Source organism: Nicotiana attenuata, unplaced genomic scaffold (assembly GCF_001879085.1).
Source record: "Nicotiana attenuata strain UT unplaced genomic scaffold, NIATTr2, whole genome shotgun sequence".
In the NCBI taxonomy this organism is placed as follows: Eukaryota; Viridiplantae; Streptophyta; class Magnoliopsida; order Solanales; family Solanaceae; genus Nicotiana; species Nicotiana attenuata.
In genome coordinates, this window is record NW_017670790.1 from 49,095 (window position 1) to 71,111 (window position 22,017).

The window sequence follows — 22,017 nt, forward strand, 5'->3', positions numbered from 1 at the left end:
CGAGGATCTCGACGAAGGACAAGACCCCGTACCCCCCCCCCCCCCCCCCCCGTTATCAGAAGGAACATATGAAAGACCAGACGTAACTGGTGAGAATTCGCACAACCATACATGCACAAGAATCAGAAATATTGATATAGAGGATAGAGCCCCTTTTTCGTCCACTATTAAACTGTTGTCAAGATGAGAAACATACCAAGTACAAGAAAATAAAATCTAAAATTACACCACTTCCCAGGAGTTTATACCAAGCCCTCAACCAAAAAAAAGTGAAAGGCGAACATGGTACCCAATTGCGCCCAAGGGCGTTGGTGCAACGGTATAGGTAGTACATCATGGGATGCGTCGCAGGCGCACCTCACAGGTCCGATTCTTGTTTGAAAAAAAAAAAATTATGCAATTTAAGTGTTGAAGGGGTAGGGAACCGACCCATTATCCAACGAGTTTCGAAGCTGTAAACAGTGGATTCTCGGTTATCACCAAACAAAAAAAAAACCACATTGTACCCAGTTGCAGAACGTTGCAATGAACATGAGTTTCCATCATCAACTATCTATATCGCAATCCCATGTCAAGCTCGTGGCCGTGCATCCCCTGGACATTGCCAGCAGCAAAAGGGTGGATCTGCTTAGAAGCCCCAAGTTGCCTCTCAACAAGCCTTTGCATGGCCTCAGGATGAATGTTTCTGGTGTTGATATCTGGAGCTGGAGTGAAACAAATAATAATTTTAATGCATAAACTCACCCAACTAGTTAAATATCAGCAGAGGATGCATCCTCAACCAGAAGAGTTTCAGTGTATACACCAATAAAAGGAAGAAGAGCACAAAGGCCTATTTAGAATAAATGATAAGCACGTCATTACTAATTTTTACTAGTTTCTCAGGGTTATTAACAATCAACAGCAAAAATCTCAAGACGTACCATCAAAAGGGTACTGGGGTGGGGAAGAGCATACTTCACTAGCTCAAGCCTCAAAGGGCCAAATTCACAAGCAAAAAGGGGAATATAAATTTCGCCTTCTTGCTTTCAGGTAAATAAATTTACTAACCTCCACAATTATGAGGAAAAACTAAAGCTGATAACAGAATATACAACATCCGCTCATGCTTAATCTTCATTTCGACTTGATATCACTCAAAACTTCACAGGACGTAGTCATAGAAAGATGAACCCCAGCATCCCATTGTAATTATAAAATGTAGTTTCATTATTACGTGCATGGTCACAGTAACAATACAGTCAAATTTAGAACTGCAGAATTGCTGCATCAATGAGGGTCAGGAAAGAGTATAAATAAAGATGTTTTTCTTACATTATCAGGACAGCAAAACTAAGGAACAAATAAAGACAATAGTAGAGATGAAATCTATGTTTTAAATCAGCAAGATCAGCAAAGGGCAACTTCATTTTGAGGTGTAGTCCAGAAAGAAAGATGCAAGTGCTATCTTACATCGGCAAAACTAAGGAAAAAGTAGAAGACTTAGTAGAGATGAAATTTATGCATTAAATTCAGCAAGATCAAATAGAGAGCAACATTTTGAGGTGTAATCAGTAAAATATCATCACACAGACACCTGCAGAGACAACACATTCGGGCTTTTTACCTGGCATTTGCACAGTTTGTCCACTAATGTTGACTTGGTGTGGCGCAAAAGGGAATGCTTGAATTCTGTTAACTTCCTGCATAATGCTAGCTGCTTGATTACTGAGATGTGAAAGAACCTGTGCACCCCTTAGACGGTCATGTAGCAGACGAGGAGGGCTATTTCCAGCCATCTGCATCTGCTGCAGCATAGGATGGTGAACAGGGAGATCAAACCCTGTCAGTCCACCATTAGGGTGGTGAAATGGAGGTCGCATCATATTTCCAGCAAACTGACGACCAGGAGCTTCATGTAGAGCCATGCTTTCTGGACCATTGAAAATCTGAGGATTTAAATGAGCAGGACCAGAATCCATAGGATGAAACAACGGCTTCCCTTGACTCATCTGCAAGGGATGAAATTGCGAAGTTGATGGTTGAGCACGAATATGGTGCAATGGCATTTCAGACTCCATCTGATCATAGGAAACACGTGGGAAGGGCAGACCTTCACTCATCAAAGACCTTCCATCACCGCCAGCGCCACTACCAGTTGTCAAGTCTCCTTTACTCAAAATTCCTGCAGGCATAACCATTGAGACCTGGGGACTCAAATGATCACGAGCACTAATTAAGTTTTCTGCAGGCAGGTGATATTCAACAGCCTCACCCTTGGAAAACATTTCACTCGGGTGCCTTGATTTAACTTCATACTGAGAATTTTCATATCCCGACCAGGTTTGAGGCTCATCCAGCTTGGTTTGACCTCTGTGATTCAACTGCAAGAGCCTGTTATCCTTACTGCCTCCTTTTGGTCCAATACCATCACTTATGGAAGAAAAAAGGCCGTCATCAAAACCAGACAAGGATGACTTGCGTGGCTCCAAACCATCAATTAGTGCAGAACCAACTGAGCTCCTCTGAACTGAAACTGGAGCTTGTACAGATTGCAGCTCCTTCATAAAAGCAGTTCCAAAAAGGGTTTCAAGTGTAACTGCCTTTCCTGAAGCTTGAGAATCCCTGGTATCTTCCTCCTTAGATCGGTCATGCACGGTAAACTCAACATGTCCACTCCTGGCTTCAGTGCCAGAACTGCCCTTCCCTGTCATATTTGTATGATCTGGCCTGTTCTGTAATAATGAAAGGAGGTGTTGAGATGCATGGCTGTCCACAATTACGGGTTGTTCTTCAGTGTCTAAGCGATTAGTACCGCAACCTTGTGAAGTAAAATGCAGATTAGAACTCTTTTCACCAAACTCTGACAGCATTTTATGCTCAAGGTCCTCACAAGTAAAGATCGACGGGGCTGCCTCCCTTTTACTAGACTCATACATAGGCTCAGATACCCCAGGTGGTGCAGAAGGCATATGCAATGTGACCTTACTTGTAGGCTCAGTACTCTGAATGAAATTTTCAGATGGAAAGCATTCTGAAACATTTCCATCAAAAGCTTGTGATCTGGTTTTATCGCCGCCAACAATTAAGGCAAGCAAATCGTTTGGCCTACTTAACGAGGAATCTTCTGGTGGCTTCCTATCTACAACGATATTAAATGGTATAAGACAGGTTAAAAAAGAATTTGTAGAACTTCGACAGAAAAAGTAACTATAAAAGCAAAAAACAAAAAACCATAAAACGAAGGATACCTTCTTCCATAAACCACTGAGCGAACTTCGAAGATTCTATAGCCTTGGAGCCCAACATGTCATTCGGTTTAATATTATCATTCTGGGGATAAAGTCAAACGAAGAAAATAAACAACTAGTAGGGAAGCCACAAGTGCACTATGTATATTTACTGCTAAATGAAGTCAAGAATAACAACAACAACATACCCAGTAAAATCCCACTAGTGGGGAAAATGAAGTCAAGAATATTGATGAAAATTCCGACAGTGGAAAGAAAAAGAAACACAACAGATGACAAGAATTTCTGCAAAAAACAGGCATGATGATGAAAGAAACCATGCTTCCTCTCACTGTTTTAACGATACTGTTGCAATCTTAGCTGTGGACTGAATGAAATTCAATCACCCCTCAGGAATCAGGATGACAACAATAGTCCATAAAGCACATAAGTTTTACCCTAAACGAAAGATGACCTCAACCTAAGAGCTTTTAACCACCTAATAAGTGTATAGCAATTTGAAGGGGAGGACTGCAAAAGGGCAGGGTGGTGGGGTTGATAGGATTGTTTAAGAGTAATGAAACTAAAACTTAGACAGCACTGAAGCTGATAAAGTGTGTAAAACTATTACCACAATTGGAGCCTCAGAGTCACCAACATTAATTCCTACAACACCTCCAAATATCTTATCCAAGATTGACGTTGAAGGGTTGGGGCTAGACTCAACAAATTTGCTACCAGAAGGCTGAGTACTGTTTTCAATAATTTCAGGCTCTTCCAAGGCTTCGTGGAACTCTAAATGACTGGTAATCCGATTTAAACGATCTTCCATGCCAAGTATCCCATCAGAAATATCTGATCTTGCTGAAAGATTAGCAATTTGGTCATTCTTCTTCAGAGTTGATGCATGCAAACTCCTAGTTTCAAGTTTATAACTTGAACTAATTTCTTGCAAGCTCTGTCTCTCTACACTCTGAAGAACACCATTCGGGGCAGCATTGACTTTGGCTTCCAATGGGCTTTCTTCAGTGTCAGGTTGTCCAACCTAAACAGAAGACATACAGATCAGGCAATCAATAGATAACACCAGCAGATACACAAGGATGGACTAAGATGTCAGCACATGTTAACTCAAACTCAAAATTCGATCAACAAGCAACTGAGTAATTTAAATAAAACCATACAGCTATTGCTATCTCTTCACGAATTGCTCAACTTTATTAAGATTCTCAAATACTCATCGACCTAAAATATCATCTAGCAGGGACACAAAATTTGGATTACTTCATAAAGAATGGGGCAAATGCAGGGCAACAGATTACTTTTCAGATGGTGCACACGTTGAGAGGGAGTTAAAGCAGAATATATCAAACATTTGATTTTAAATAATAAGTGATGCAATATTCCATTTGAGGATGTGGTCGAAATTCTGGCACAGCCTTTAATAGAATCCACGGCATTCAGTTCCAATAGATCGTAGCACAACAACAGTACTGGAATGTCTACATTGCCACCCACCCCCTTGCTCCTCTTCTCCAGGATCAAGCTGTTAAAAAGATACTTGAGAGCTGAGAATACCAAAAGCTAGAGAACGCTTTCTCGAACACCCATTTTCTTTTTCCATCTATTTTCAACCGCACTACCCTGCATCTAAAACAATTAACCGACAACAAGAACACATATGACAAAGTTGTTATCCAGCTGCCCTCAAAGAAGGCCGGATGGAAAATTTGATGTGATGACATCAAAAAAATTTAGGGGTTTCTTGTTTTCAGCATTATACTGAAAACAAGACCCCAGTGTGGGATAATACTGGGTATATTGTTGTTGTTGCTTGTTTTCAGCATTAGTCGCTTTTGCATAGTTGAGTCCAGTTACGTAAGTGCAAGTGAAAACCGTAACCAAGCAACCAACAGACTAGAGTTGTTGCAATTACTGTTCGTTTCTCCTACTTTTCAGTTTCCTTAGGTTATCTTTTAAAATAAACTAGAGACTGAATTCTCAGCCACTCAATGTATCACTCTTCACAGAAGCTTTTCTTTTGAAGTGTTTGACTACATACCACCTCCTCTCCCGAGGAAACACTGGAATTATGAAAATTCAAAGTATCCCCAAGGAAACTTTCTTTTTTTTTCATTTTTCTTGATAACCAGTATTCCTAAGGAAACTTAGGATGCTTAACTGTATTCCTTTCACCTGGCTACCGATACAGCCTGACAAGAAGAGATTGCAGCTCTTAGAGATCTATAAACAACTACTACCACTATGCCTCAACCCAAAACTAGTTGGGATCGGCTATATGAAATCCTTACTAACCATTTCGCTCCGTTTAAGCTCAACTGATTTGCTGAGAGATCCATTTACGTGCCAAAATTTTTATAAACAGATAAAATGACCAAGAATTAAGGTATACTTACATCTCCCCTAATTTGAGCCAAGATTAAGGGTGTGTTTGGTATCAAGGAAAACATTTTTCGAAAAATGTTTTCCAATTTTCCCATGTTTGGTTGGCTTAAATGTTTTGGAAAACATTTTCCTTATGAACTCACTTTCCTCCAATTGGAGGAAAATATTTTCCTAGATAAGAGAAGGCAAAACATTTTCCAAAACTCTCTCTCAACCTTCCCCACCCTATTTCTCATCCCTACCCCCACACCCAACCACCCAAACACAACCCCAACCCCCACACCTAACCCCACCCCATGCCTACCCACCCTCACCCTAAATAAAAATATTATTAATACTATTTTCTTTTCATGTTATAGATAGATTTTTTTTTTTTTTTGCATTTCAACAAATAAGTATTTTTTTCTACATGATATGAAAAAGTATTTTCTTTCATTTCAACAAAAAAAGTATTTTCTTTTCATAATGTAAACAAAATATTTTTTTTTCATTTTAACAAAATGAGTACTTTATTTCATGTTGTAGAAAGAGTACTTTCTTTTTCAACTAAAAAAAGGAGTATTTCCTTTTTAGTTATGGAACACAAATTTTAATGTTATTTTTGCGTAAAAAGTAAAGCAACACATTAGTCCCTTTGGGTTTGAGTGAATTTTTAGAAAAATAATTAAATTCTTGAAAAAAATAAAGTCCTGAAAACGTTGTGTATTTGGGGGGTAAGGGGAGAGCAAGGAAACATGGGGACTTGGGGCAATGGGGGTGAAGAGAGTAGCATTAAAAATATTTTCTACACTCTAACCAAACACTAGAAAATATTTTCCGGAAAAGATTTTCAACTCACCAACCAAACAAGGAAAAAAAAGTGATAAAACCACTTATTTTCCAAGAAAACATTTTCTAGGAAAACATTTCCAATGGAAAACATTTTCCTCCATACCAAACACACCCTAAAAGTAGAAAGTAACAGAGAAGAGCAAACCACTACACTCACATTTAGCACTGCAAAATTTTGAGCCGGTTTAGTTATAGTAATTAAGTATTTCATAGCTCGTGCAGCAAATAATTACAGGACTTCCTCATTGATAAGAAATTCAAAATAGAAGCAAAAAGAGATCCTTGGGAGGATGTTGAAGGAGGAAGCATTAAACTTTGGTATATCCTTCCTGTTTTCCATTTTAAGCAACATTGACACTTTGTTGTTATTGGAAACTATTTAATCCTAACATTATCATTTTACCTTACTGATATGACTTGTTGAGATCCACTTGATCTAAAGATTTTTTATTAGGAGAGTGACAGATGAAGGAACATGTGAAATTCTTACCATCTCATTTAATTGTTGGTGATAAGATAATTTTGGTACTTTGCATATATTTGGCTTATATGTCAAAAGTCTTCATCTGCTTCTTAAACTCCATGTCCAGTTAAACATGTCATATAAACTAGGATGGAGGGAGTAATAGTAATAGACAAATAACTAAAATGTGACGAAGCAAGCACAAGATAAAATGAAAAATGAACTCTCATTGTTGTCCCTTTTGCTCATTTCCTTGAAGCCTCATTTTCTTTTTTTTTTCTTTTTATATGAGAAAAGGATCAAGCATAAGTATGTTCTATCGGAGAAAACCAAGTACAAGTGAATACCTCTGTCACACGTGAATGGCTCAAACTTGAGCCAGAGTTCTTATCCAAAACAGTGGTTTTAAAGCCAGGGGGTACACGCGGTCTAGCTGGTGGATTTTGTGAAGGAAAAGAAGATTTTCCCAGATCACTGGTTGCGGAAGGTTGGGTGGTCATCCCATCAGCTTCACTATTTTTGTCCAAAAACGTTCTATCCTCCTTCGTCTCTTCCAGCAGTACCGAAATGTCCTCGGTTTTATGCTTCTCCAGTTTTGACTTCTGCTTTTCTTGAAGAGCTTTCTGCTGTTCTTTCCTAATTAACTCAAAGGAAGCTGAAAGAAATTCAATCAAAATATTATCCCCTACAAGCTCATAAGAATTGAAGATGCTAACATGGGAGCACCATAATTGAAATGCATGATCTTAATAAGTAATACCTCTTCTCCTTCTTTCCTCTTCCACTCTATCCTCACTCGTACACTCAACTGAACCAAAAGTCTCGTCATTGAACGCATCAGTGTCTCTTCGAGAGTGAGGTCCCGCCTGAAGATATTGTAAGAGTAAAATTTATATAAAGTTTCGCTGAAATAAGAGGACAAAATCATGAAGCACGCCAGAACATTAAGCAGTGATCAACTCAAATTCACCTTATAAGGGCGAGGAGGATGATATGGCTCATTGCTCTTGTTCGATTGATAGTTATTGCTTGCTCGGACCTTAGGTGCAGATATTCCAGATGCATATGCTGACGGCCTTGGAAATGAACCACTTCCAAGAAGCCCATCATGCTCCGAACTCTGCCGAGTGTGCTGGGCTTGATTGCCAGATCTCCAACCAGAATCTGTGGCAAAAAATATTTACTAAATTCTTTGAAGAAACAAACTACTTCAATGTCACATGCACATGCACACGCACACAAAATCAATTAAGAAACTGGAGAATATGTGATGCACAATAACAAGGTACTACACAGTAGAAATTCCTAGTGGAGACAAAAAAACACTAGGTGATTCTTCCCATCTATCCAAGCCTTGGTGGATAGAATTACCTGGTACCTATTGTTGGTGGGAGGTAGCAGGTATCCCGTGGGATTAGTTGAGGTGCGCGCAAGCTGGCCCGGACACCACAATTATCAAAAAAAAAATATTACACAGCAGAAAAACACTTTATTGCAAGAGGGGCACTATTTCTGCAATTAAGCCAGCAAATCATGTGAAGCACAAGAAGTGGAGCAGAAAAGAACCTTCAAATGGCACTCGAGGCTTTTCTCACCTAACGAATAATGAACCTAACAATGAGTAGAACCTGGATTCCAATTCGTATTTTGGAGATTGAATTTAAAGGGAGATCGAGATTCAAGACCCTTGGCAAACAGTCCCTCCAACTATGATTATCGCAAATGGCCTAGATATATAATAGCAAAGAAACAACCATGCGCAAGGCACTTAGCCAGCAGCCATGAAAACAACTGAAGAAAAAAATGTAAAAGTAAGTCATATCATGATACTCCTAATTCTATCATTATTCCCTCTAATTACGTCCAACAGAGCTATCCTGATTCCTGAGTGCCCAGTTGTAAAATGAGAAAAATATATAAAGCATGATGATCCTAATGGATGACCCCTCCAATTATCCAACCTCACACAGTTTTCCTGAATGACACGTTTATGTGATCCATAAAATATGAACATAATAGTACGTAGTGTACTCAGAAGGAAGTTAAACCAATTTGCAACGGTCAGGAAAAAACAGTACGGGGATGATATGATTCATGGTCCCTAGACACAGGAATGTGAGTTAAAATGTAAAAGGTTTATCTTTCGATAATTAAACTAAAATGTGAAAGATATTAATGATAAGCAATTGTTTATCTAAGAACCAAAACATTCATCATTGTTATAGAAACCTATCATGGCCAGGGTTTGAGCCTGTGTCTATTTAGAATTCAACATGGAACATATTGCACACATATTCAAATAAATAAAGTATCCATTCTTTAATAGTTGATCTTTCACATGAGACGATTCAACACACTCGTTGTGAAAAAGGAACAGAGAACTGGAACAAGTAACAACTTAAAACTACTCTATCCAGAACAATATATAACAAATAAAGAAGAAACTATGGAAACAAGAGAACTCAATGTTTTTGTATGTTTTCGATAGACGTATGCTTACCGCAATAGACGAGAGGAAATCCGCATTCATGATTTAAAAAGCCCCAGCTAGTTCTTAAACATGTTCGAGCCAATTCAAGACTTTATTTTAGACTAAACTTGTTGGACTCATGGACTATTTGGCATCGGGCCCAAAAGGAAAGACTGATTAGCATAGTCTCTATTTATTTTACCACTTGTATTTGGGCCTATTGTAATTACGAAACTGGCCTACCTATGTTTAGTAGTTAGCCTTTCCAGATTGTATTATGTGTATATTGGGCTGTATATATAGAAACAGGATCAACCCGGGCCAGACCATCGGGGTTATTTTCCAATTTCAGTTCTAGAAGCATCTTTGTTCTCTTTCTTTTCTCACATGAACCCTAATACTTTTTCCCAAAATCCCGATCGATTCCTCCATGTTTTCATGGTATTAGAGCGAGATTCTGGACCGCCTCGTCATCCTCTATCTTCCGATGTTAACCTCATCGAGTTTCGTTGAGGATCTCGATTTGTGTGGGTAGCGATTTAGAGTTTATATACTGTCTTCTTCGGCGGATTTCCTGCTTATTTTGATTCATCTGAGTGTTTTCTGATCTTATGTTCCTCTTTCGTCTACTTGTGGAGGTTTTATCTACAAATTTGTGTGGTCATCGTTAAGCTCGAGATTTCTAGGGTTTTACCCGATGGTTGCTGTGAAGAGTTGTTTGGTTGATGTGCTACTGTGAGTTTTTGAAGGCCGTACTTCCAGTTGCGAAGACGCTGGTAACTCTGTATATTTCCCCTCTTTGCATGAGATTCATCGGATAAGTTTTCATTGTTGAATGTTATAGTAGCTACGGGATCTACTGATTTTGATGTGAATAATGCATCTGGTACACTTGAGTTCGTTCCCAAACCCTCTAGTCCTTTGTTTGTATAGTCCTCAGATGTTCCAGGTGTTTCACTTGTGCCAGTCCCTTTCTCTGGGACGAATTTTGGGGGTTGGAAAAGGAGTATGATTGTTTCTTTGTCTGCTAGGAACAAAATTGCATTTGTTTATGGTAGTTTGCCCAAACCTCCTGATAATTCCATCGAGTCTAATAGCCCGTTTGGCCAAGCTGCAAAAATCAGCTTATTTTGAGAAGTGCTTTTTTTCAAAAGTGTTTTTCTCAAAAGTACTTTTGGTGAGAAGCAGTTTGTGTTTGGCTAATTAATTTGAAAAGCACTTCTGAGCAGCAATTAGTGTTTGGCCAAGCTTTAAAAAACTGCTTCTAAGTGTATTTTTCTCAAAAGTGCTTCTCAGAAAAGTGCTTTTGGAGAGAAGCTACTTTTTTCTGCTTCTCCAAAACTGCTTTTGCTTCTCCTCAAAAGCACTTCTTTTCCTTCCAAAAGCTTGGCCAAACACCTCAATTAAAAGCACTTTTGGCCAAAAAGAAGCTTGGACAAACAGGCTATAAGCAGTGGGACAGATGTAATACTCCCTCCGTTTCATATTATACGACGTAGTTTGACTCGGCACGGAGTTTAAGAAAAAAGAAGAAGACGTTTGAAACTTGTGGTCTTAAAAACTTAAGGGGTAAAAAGTTTGTGGGGCCATGACATTTGTATGGCTATAAAAGCTTCTCATTAAGGGTAAATGGGTAAAATAAAAGAGTTTAAAGTTGAATTATTTCCAAATTTAGAAATGTGTCATTTGTTTTGGAACAGACTAAAAAGGAAAGTACCTCATTTAATATGAAACGGAGGGAGTAATATGGTAATTTCATGGTTAACAAGTTCTTTGTCTCCTGATAATGCGGATAGTGTCCAATATTCTGAAACAGCTGAAGAAATATGGAGACAGTTAAATAAAAGATATGGGACGGTAAATGGAACTAAAGCCTTTGAAATTAAGAACGAACTAGCTTCTAGCTGTCAAAGTTCCCTAGATATTGCCTAATACTTAAACAAATTAGAGAAATTGTGGGATGAATTGAGAGTTGTTCGTAAAAATCATGGAAATCATTGTACTTGTGGTGCAAAGGAAGGTACTCTTGAAGAGGATAGACTTCATCAGTTTCTCATGGGGCTGAATGAAGTCTATGTTAGTGTCAGGAGCAACTTGCTCATGATGCAACCACCTCCAACACTAGACAGTGCATACAACATCCTTCTTCAAGATGTAAGGCAGAGGCAAATCAATTCCAATTCTCAGTTTGGTCTTGATTCAGCTGCTTTCACTGCCAAAATCAATCTCAATCACAACACAAATTATAGGCCTCCTAGTTCCAGCACTCAGAGACAATATGTCCAAAGAGTGAACTTTGATCAAGCCAAAGGGACTCTATTCTGCAGATATTGTAAGAAGAATGGGCACTTAATTGATAAGTGCTTCAAGCTTCATGGTTTCCCTCCTGATGTCAAATTCAACAAAGGAAAGAAAATTGCAGCAAATGTGACTATTGGAACAGATTTTTCTTCTGATGATTGTATAAATTCTTCTCCTCTTCCTGCTGCTGGAACTACCAATAGTGATTCACAAGGTTCATTAGTACCTGGTTTAACCAAGCAACAATATTCTCAGCTAATGGCCCTTCTACAACATTCTCATGCCTCTGATTCTGCTTCATCTCAATCTGACCTCATGGCTTCTGCCAATTTTGCTGGTTATGCTCTCATTCCCAAAGTAGTGAATTGTTCTCTAGCTTGCATGTTAAGTCAGTCCTCACCCAATAAATGGATTATTGATTCTGGAGCATCTGATCACATGACCTACAACATGGATCTTCTAACCAATATCACACCTTTGCCTATTCCTTACCTTGTCACACTCCCTAATGGATATAAAGTTAAAGTTACTTGTACCGGATCTTTTTCTTTATATACTTCTATCATTCTTCCAGATGTTCTTTACAGTCCCTTTTTTAAACATAATCTAATTTTTGTGCACAAACTTGTTTTGTTATTGAGATGCACTGCACAGTTTAGTTCTGACTCTTGCTTGCTACAGGGCCCTTCTCTGAAGATGCCTCTGGAGCTTGGTAAGCAAAAGGATGGGCTTTACAAGTTTGCCTGCACTACTGCCTTTTCTTCTTCAGCTCAAAATGTTTTTACTATGCCTGCTACATGTAGCTTCCCATCTTTACCTTCTACTATTGTTGATCCTAGTTCTAGTGCATTGTGTAATTCTAGTTCTTCTCAGAATATTTTGTTTCAATCTATTCCATCTTGTGATGAAGTTGCATTGAATAAAATGGACATTATTTGGCACCAAAGACTTGCACATGTTCCTTTTGTTAGAATGAAGGGCATTCCTGCTATATCCTCCACTTTATCTTCCAAACAACATTTTCCTTGTGCAATATGTCCTATGGCTAGACAAACCACACTCCCTTTCCCTGATAGTTCTATTCATAGTACTCATCCCTTTCAACTCATACATGTGGATACTTGGGGACCCTACCACACTCCTACACATTCTGGTTCTAGATATTTCCTAACCATAGTTGATGATTTCTCTAGATCTACTTGGACTCATTTAATGGGCACAAAAAGTAATGTTTTTTCTTTGTTTAAAGCTTTTGTGGCCATGGTCAAAACTCATTCCACATTACTGTTCAAACAATTAGGAGTGACAATGCCCTAGAATTTGAGGGTAGTCATTCTGCCATTTCCTATTTCTCTGATCAAGGTATTATTCATCAAACTACTTGTACCCATACGCCACAACAAAATGGGGTGGTTGAAAGGAAACATAGAACCTTACTTGAAGCTTGTAGGGCTTTGCTTTTTCAATCCAAAGCTCCTATTAGGTTTTGGGGGATTGTTTGCTCACAGCAACCTACATCATAAATAGGCTCCCATCTAGGCTTCTCCACAATAAATCACCTTTTGAAGTCCTTTACAATATAAATCCCTCATATTCTCACTTAAAAACCTTTGGTTGTCTGGCTTATGCTATTGTACCTATTCCTCATAGGGACAAGTTGAGAAGCAGAATGATAACTTGTGTCTTTCTTGGTTATCCTTTTGCCAAGAAGGGTTACAAACTTTACAACCTAGAATTCAAGCAATTCTTTGTGTCCAGGGATATGGTTTTTCATGAAGATGTTTTTCCCTTCTCTTCTTCCTCCCAAAATCCTGTTCCATTCCCACCACCTTCACCTCCTTCTGATTCCTTATCTTTTCCCTCTTCCACTCCTAATCTTGTTCCTCACACTTCTGTTCCTACTTCCCCTATGCCTGCTTCACCTCTTTCTCCTACTTCTGATTCCTCTCTTCCCTCTGATCCTATTCCTTCTCTTGTGCCTGCTTTAACTCCTTCACCTATACCTTCTGATTCTACTCTTTCTGCCATTCCTTCTCCTGTTCCTCCAGCAGTTGTTCCTGTTTCTACAACTGCTACTCCTACTGTTGGTCCTCTCAGAAGGTCTGACATAACTCATACTCTTCCTCCCCACTTGACTGACTATGTTTGCCATTTGCCTCCTTCCTTCTCTTGCACCACTACTCTGACTTCTCCTGCCAATTTTGAACCCACTACTTATTCCCAAGCTGCACCTATACCAGCTTGGCAAGATGCTATGAGGAAAGAATTTGAGGCCCTAGAGGCTAATCACACTTGGAGCATTGTTGCATTGCCTAGTGGGAAGAAGCCTATAGGGTGTAAGCGGGTCTACAAGATTAAGTATAAGGCTGATGGCACTGTTGAAAGGTATAAAGCAAGGCTTGTTATTAGGAGTGACACCCAGGTTGAGGGGGTGGATTTTAATGAAACTTTTTCCCCTGTTGTTAAGATGTCCATTGTTAAGTGTCTAGTGGTTGTTGCAGTTAAGAATGGATGGTCTTTATTTCATGGTGATTTGAATGAGGAAGTATATATGAAACTTCATCCTGGTCTCATGCCTTGGGGTTAGGGATACTGTTAGTCACTTAATAGCCTTTAGGTGGGGTTTTGACAGCATCAATTGCACAATCATGGACCGAGAGGGCCATGCAACCAACATGAATCTTACAGCAGATAGTAATGCATACAGTAAACTAAATCTAAAAAAAAAAAAATATATAATAATAATAATAATACATACATACATACATACAGTACAACTACAGCTGCAGTTCTAAAGCAATCAAGTATAATGAAAAAGGCTTATCACACACATAAAAGCAATAGATAGAAGAATCTGATCTGAACCTGAATCCCGATCAGATTGTGACTCGTTATCTCGATCACTCCGTCCAGAGGAACGGCTTTCCCATCTTCCAAAATTGCCTCGTGAATAGCTACTGGAATCCCCACGAGTAGGTGGGGATGAACTATAGTCAGTACGTCTAAACCCTTGCAAAGGCAAGCTGCCAGGTACTCTTTGGCGGTCTTGTATGCTATGTGAAGTGTCCACAAATTCACTATTTAAATTGAGAAAATGCAACTTATCAATATGCACAACAATATCCAAAAAGACACAAGAGCATGTTAAGCGAGCAATCCCAATACTATTTAGGAAACTAAAACATCAAGTTACTGCTCGTATTCCAAGCAACTGCAATAAATTACGGAAAACTGAAATGCATACCTCAGGATCGACTGATCAAATTCACTTGGCAACTTCTCGCAAATCTCCAGTCGACTTATCGACAACAGAAATTCTCTCGAATATGATATTCTTGAATGCCTGAATCATTACATCTAGCATTCATATAAAACTTTAAGACAAATTAAGTCTAAGACAACACAGGACATAAGCAGTAATTCAAGTTATAAAACTGAATAAAAAGATCAAGCATTACTTTCGAGCTTCTGATGCGTAATTGGTGGAGCTTCCATCATCAATCCCCGAGCTCATTCTGATGAACAATTAAAGCTAAGGGTTCAGCTGAACCCAATAGCTCTGGCTCAAACACTGTCCTGATTATGTGTTAAAGAAATCAACTAAATATGTACAACTATTAAATTTTGAACCCGGTAATTCAAATGATCACTGCCAGTTCGGTTGGCATCCCAAACTCATAAACTTCAAATCCTGGATCCGCCTCTGCTCCCAACGCGCTAACACAACCAATATTTTGCAACCACTATCAAATCATAAACTAGATTTAAACCGTCTTATACAACAATTTCGCAAATTAACCCAAAATTGTACAACATTAGTACAGTCAGCAGCTATTTAATCAACAAAACTGCAATTATATACAGCGATTACATTCTAGGGTTTTCGTTTTCTGTTTTGCTGTAATTTGATTTAGAAGCTAGGGTTCTATATCTGTATACCTGGATGAAGAGAGAGTTTGTATGGATTTGGATCTTTTGCAAATTTCCAGTTTATCGATTAATCGAAAGAGCTGAATGGAGAACAGATGACATATCTAAGTTCGTTAAAATGTGTTCCTTATTATTTTTTCAGAGATGAAAATAAGAAAACGAGCTGGAGAGAAGGCTATCTTCGTGTATCAGAAGCTTTTGGATTTTGATTTTGGGGAAGTTTCCAAAAGAATAATTTTAAAAGCTTTGGTGAAACTTGTTAAATTGATTGAATTAATTAATGCTTTCCCAAAAACTTTAAATTGAAATTATAACTCAAACACCCATGTTATAGAATTTTATGTCACAGTAGCGTATATTAGGGTGTTTAACGACAAGTATGATGGAGTTAAAATTTGGGTGAGGACTGCACGAGGAGACTCAGACTATTTTCGAGTGGAGATAAATTTACATTAGGGATCGGCTCTTAGCCAGTTTTTTTTGTCCTGCCATTGGATGTTCTCACGCGACACATACAAGAGAGGTGCTATAGTGTATGCTATTTGTTGGTGATATTGTACTGATTGACGAGACGCAAGGCGGAGTTAATGCTAGCTTGGAAGTTTGAAGACAGATGCTGGAGTCTGAAGGTTTCAAGTCGGGTAGGTCGAAAACAGACTTAGAGTGCAAGTTCAATAATGGGATGCATGAAGCATAAGTGAAAGTGAAGATTGATACTCAAGTCATCCCCAAAAGAGATAGTTTCAAGTATTTTGTGTATGTTACCTAAGGCGACGAGGAGATTGACGAGGATGTTACTCATCATGTTGGAGCGGGGTGATGAGGCTCGTTTCTAAGGTTTTGTGTGATAAGAATGTGCCGCCAAGACTTAAGAGCTCTACATAGTGGTGGTTATACCGACTATGTTGTATGGGACTGAGTGTTGGCTGTCACGAAGTCTCATGTCCAGAAAATGAAAGTAGCTGAAATAGGGATATTGAGATGGATGCGTGGGCATACCTGAAAAGACAAGATTAGGAATGAAGTTATTAGGGACAAGGTCGGAGCGGCCTCTGTGGAGGACAAGTTGCGGGAATTGAGGTTGAGATGGTCCGGGCATGTGAAGAGGAGAGACATAGATGTCCCAATCAGGAGGTGTGAGAGGTTGACCATAGCGGTGAGAAAGGGTTGGGGTAGACCAAAGAAGTAATGGGGAGAGGTGATTAGGCATGACATGACATTGCTTCAGCTTACCGAGGACATGACCCATGATAGGGGGTGTGGAGGTCGAGGATAAGGGTTGAAGGTTGACAGGTAGCAGTAATTTCTCCTAGGCGTACCAATAGTATTAGTACTATTCTTGTATTTCTTATTCCTGGTTCTTTATTATTACATGTTGTGTCATTCGCTTCCGTTACCCTATTATATTTTTGTTATTATTGTTTGTTGCTTTATTTTTACTATTTCTTAAGTCGGGGTCTATCAGAAAAAATCTCTCTACCTTTACAAGACATGGATAAGGTGTGCAACATACTACCCTCCTCATATATACTTATGAGATTACATTAAATTTTTTTGGTTGTTGTTGTTATTGTTATTGTTGTTGCTGCTATTATAGAAACATTGTAACAATTTACTAAGTAATAGAACCAATGATGCATTTTGCTATGGATTTGCATAACACCAGTAGCCAAGACAAAGTTAAAGTTGCAATATAATATTAGTAATAATAATTTCATTCAATAAAGGCAAAGGTTCAAATTTGCTTGTGAAATATGAGAAATAATGTAGTTGTACCCTCAGTTAATAGTTAAGTTGACAAGCGCAAAATCATGGTATAAATTTAAAGCCCGGGCTTATCAAACATAGTATAAAATATGTCTGACTCACGAAGACTTGAATTATTATCAACAAATATCTTCTTGGCTAAGTGAAAATATAAATTTCAAGTATGTTTTCTTAAAGTTCTAACATAAGAATTTAAAGTGATCTAAAGTTCTTAACTGATATTGAAGAGTTTTACTAAAGTAAGAAGACATTAAACTTGACTTGAGATGATTAATTCAAATCTTGTTCCTTGAATTGATACATATTGTTGATCACAAATATTAATTACTTCTTTCGAATATAATTATATATCTCTATAACCAATTAAAAACTAACTCATCTCTCGAACAACTATAGTCTAATGATTCTAGAAAAATATTAAGAGTCTAATTTATATGTATTTTATACGCGATAGATTTTTAGATAATTTGGATCTTCTTCTGAATATCCTAAATTTTATAGATGTTGCTACAACCAATTCTTATCTCGAATAAATAGATTAAAGAAGACTATTTCTATAATAATGCTTCCTCTCGAATAAATAGATCATAGGAATTAATTCATGCATATGCTCAAAATCTGTTTCATCTCACGAATAAAATAAAACTTGATTCCGGAAGATCTACTGTCATACATGCACGTTTTAAAGCGAAAAACTAAAATCTAAAATAAACATCATCAAGTTGTAATAGAAAAAATTACCCCATGAATGAGTTTATGTTATGGATCATAGAAAAGAAAAGAATAGAAAACGTTACAACCAAATTCTCAATTCACAATATTTTATTAAATTAATCATTGATAGAGACCCAAAATCATTGTGTCTCCATGCTCTAGACGTCCTCTTTTCTTCACTAGGTCAAAAATCACTTAATCATATTTTTCACATATTTATACTATATAGAAATAACTTTGGACCGAAATACCCTTAATGAACCAAAACAAGATTGCACATGTCCAAACTTGGACTGACATGACGAGTAACACAACGCAGGGCACGCTAGGGCTGGGCATATATCGGGTAAAATCGATAATCTGAATCGAAAAAACTTATCGTATTATCGGTATCGGCTGATTGGGTTAATGGTTTGTAACAGTTTAGAGTTATTTGACTATTGGTTATCGATTCGGGTCTCAATTTTTCTAATACTATTAACTGTTTAAAATCCAATAAATTTTATCAAAATTATAATCTTACCCTTAGGTATATAAAGCCACCTTAGGGCTTCATTTTCTATTAGTATTATATTTGGACTTCTTAATTTTAAGGGGCAATTGCTACTATTTTGTGTTATTTCTACTGTATTTGGACAACTGGACTTGAGCAAATATCTTAATTTCTAATATAAAATCAGCTTTTATAATATGAAGAACCCTAGCCGATCTAAAAGGTCTCACATCGCCTTCCTTATACGCGTTCATACGCGGATTCTACTTACCTTTTCTACTATTCTCACTCAGTTATGGTAAATTTCGTTACCATTCTATCTATGGCAAGTTCGATTCTCACAGATATGACTTTGACCCTATGGATCTGGGTGCGATTGTTGCTTTATACACTTAGAAAGAGGAAATTTCTCTTGGTTATGGCATATCTCCGTTGATTCCGTCGTGAGTAGGGCTTGTGAATGATTTGCCCTAAATCCGGTTCCAACTAAGGTTTGAAATTCTTACTTCCTCTACTGATTCGAGTGTGCATGGGATATATTCTTTCCTTTTTTGTGTTTAATCGACTCTTTTTCCTTCTTTTGTGTGTTTAATTTTACTACTATAAAAACCCCTTCCCCGGCTACCATAAGACAGACCTTGACTACTATTATTCTCTCATTCTCACTCTTTCTATACTATTCTACATTCCTGATTGTGGCCGGCTGAAAGCCAACGCCACCGGAATCCTCTCTATCGATCTCCCTAGTGCACGCACTGCGCGAGGCTCATTTGAAGCTCCTTGAACTCTGACGCACTAGGATTTGGGATTTTTGTTGTTCTCTTTGCTACTGATACTCAAGTTGTTGCTGGTACTTGGTTTTCTCTTCTATTTATTTGTTGAATCTGCAAACTGGTAAGTGTTTAGACCTTCGCAATACTACTTCCTTCTTTTTGTGTTTATGCAATGTGCAATAGTACTACTTGAATTTCTTTGAGTTAGTATGATTTTGATATTATGCTACTTCATGTACAATTCTGCTTATCTTAATGCTACTCTGCAGTCTTACTAGCTTCAATTATATTCAAATCCTGATTTTAACTCATGTATGGCTATCTAAGTTGATTCATGATGCCTGCATGATTCGCGATTAAACCTAACTGATGTTTGTTGCACCTTGCCTTGATTTCTTGTACTGAAATCTTTAAGAAACTAGGTTCCTGCTCAAAATGGCATTAATATCTTCCTACCAAATTTTTTATGCATAACTTGTTGCTTCTCCGCAAATCATGCGACAATACTGTCTAAATGCTTAGCCTAATATGCTCTCTTGCCACTGGCCTTAATGCATGCCCATTATAGGTGTCCAACCTGATTGATTTTTAACCTTTGTATTTTGGTATAGTTGGTTACTTAGGACTGTCGCTTATCATGAATCCATGCCTTAGATTATCCTAGGAAACTAATTCATGCCTTAGAATTTGTTTGAGTGTACTTCTTCCTGCTAAGTCTTTCATGTACGACCTACTACTCTCCTGAAATCAATATGTGAATATGTGGATTCCATATGCCAATCCCAGACAGACTTGTTTCTTTGCTTTGATGTTGTGTTATCATTATGTGCTCATTGATCGCTTAAGACTCCTAGGGTGAATTCCAATATATGCTTAGCTTATTCTTCCTATGTCAACTAGAATGAGTTCTGGCCCTCTTCATGTGATGCATGTTTGCCATATTAACCTGGAAGTTAACTCATTCTTATCTGCCATGAGTTCTTACACCTTTCTAAATTTAGAACATTTATGTTATGACTGGAGTTTTCCTGGACATTCCACATGTTAAGTTCTGCAAGTTAGTTGTGATTATTAGGCTCTCATGTCAAAGTTTTCTTGTGAAAATGATTTCCCCCTTTTCTTGTCCTGATTATGACTCTTTAGGCTTCCATGTTAAGACTCATATGTCTAAAGGCCCACTGAAATTAGGCGGGGATCATGTCTGCATTGAATTTCTGCTTTTGCTATCTTATAATGTTCAAACCCGGAACCTGTTTCTACGTGCCTATAAGTAATTTTGTGTAACCTTATTTGTGTTTCTTTGTTTGGAAATCACTGCTCTTTGTTAGTTATAGTGTTAAGGACTAAAATGCCTAAGTCTTAAAATTGTTTGGTTGACTTAGTACATAGCTTGTCAGTTGTATTGTTACGGGTAGTTTGGTATTCAAAGGGTAAGCAAGGCGATTGTTTTATCGTTTGGGCCTGACTGTTGGGCCAGTTTGGTACTCAGAATTGAAACATATCGATAACCATTTGGAGTGTGGGCCTGCTTATCCACATAAGGTTCCAAGCTTAGTTGAAGGCCTAGAAGCATCCCTAGTTATTTTGTATTTGTGTTGGGCCTGTAATTAGGCCGTAATCATTATATTGAGCTTATAATTATGCTATTTGGGTTTGTAATAACAAATGATGGGTAAAAATTAGTAAAAAAAAAGGGGCGGGGATATTTTAATTTTCGTATAAAAGGGTGGAGAACATGCCTATAGGACTCTAAGTGCTTCACTTGCTCAACATGCACTATTTCTATACACTGTTAGAAAGCATGCTTATAGGACCTAAGTGCTTCACTTGCTCGCATGCTCTATTTCAATACGCTATTAACATGCCTATAGGACCTAAACATCATTGGTTATTTACTCAACCTGATCTATTGCTATGTGTTATTAGATAGCATGCCTATAGGATCTCGTTAAGTAGTTAAGAATTGCTTACATTGATATTTCCTCTAGCCACGCGACTCACCTAGATACCATGTCTATAGGACCTTAATTGATATCAAATTGTCTTCTTATCACATTGCCCGTCTAGAAATTATGCCTATAAGGATAAAGAAAACGAGTACATGTTCTTAATTACTTCCCAAAGATCAACTGTTTAGAGAACATGCCTATAGGGTATTACTACTCGCCTAGAAAGCATGCCTATAGGATCAAAGATGAATAATTCTGTGTTTTCAGTGGTCTCATTGCCCAGGCGCAAATCACCTAGAGATTATGCATATAGGCCTTTAATAGGTATTATAATCAGCAGCGTTGTCAAGATAATCCGCCTAGGAGTACTGTCCATGGAATTCAATCACATAGAAATCATGCCTATAGGTAATAAATATTTTATTGCGTTTTGACTCCAAAACTGGCTATGACCGCTTACTTCATAATCTGGGACCTTGTTAGCATAAAACTCGTGGCTGTTTTACGTGCATTTGTGCCTATGTGTGGAGGCCAACTTGAGCCCTTAATTATAATTATGTACAGTCCTACTTGTTTTGAATGCACACCTAGTTTTACCATTTTGAGCATTCTAAGTAAAGTCTAGAACCGCCAAGTGGTAGTCCAAAGTCTCCTGGACCATAGGCATGGGACGGGTAATGCACGCATAGGACGCTATTTAGAATAGAACTA

General features: G+C 38.0%; 1 protein-coding gene across 1 annotated transcript; it reads right to left on the reverse strand.

Annotated features, from left to right (window-relative positions):
- Nucleotides 1–112: 112 nt before the first annotated feature.
- Nucleotides 113–16,055, reverse strand: LOC109243345. The gene is made up of 10 exons (XM_019410256.1): nt 15,139–16,055; nt 14,925–15,023; nt 14,546–14,757; nt 7,880–8,073; nt 7,670–7,775; nt 7,257–7,564; nt 3,841–4,254; nt 3,231–3,312; nt 1,607–3,121; nt 113–704 (listed from the first exon to the last, which is right to left on the reverse strand). Exons 1-10 carry the CDS (start codon nt 15,192–15,194, stop codon nt 550–552), a joined length of 3,141 nt encoding a protein of 1,046 aa, XP_019265801.1. The 5' UTR covers nt 15,195–16,055; the 3' UTR covers nt 113–549.
- Nucleotides 16,056–22,017: the final 5,962 nt, after the last annotated feature.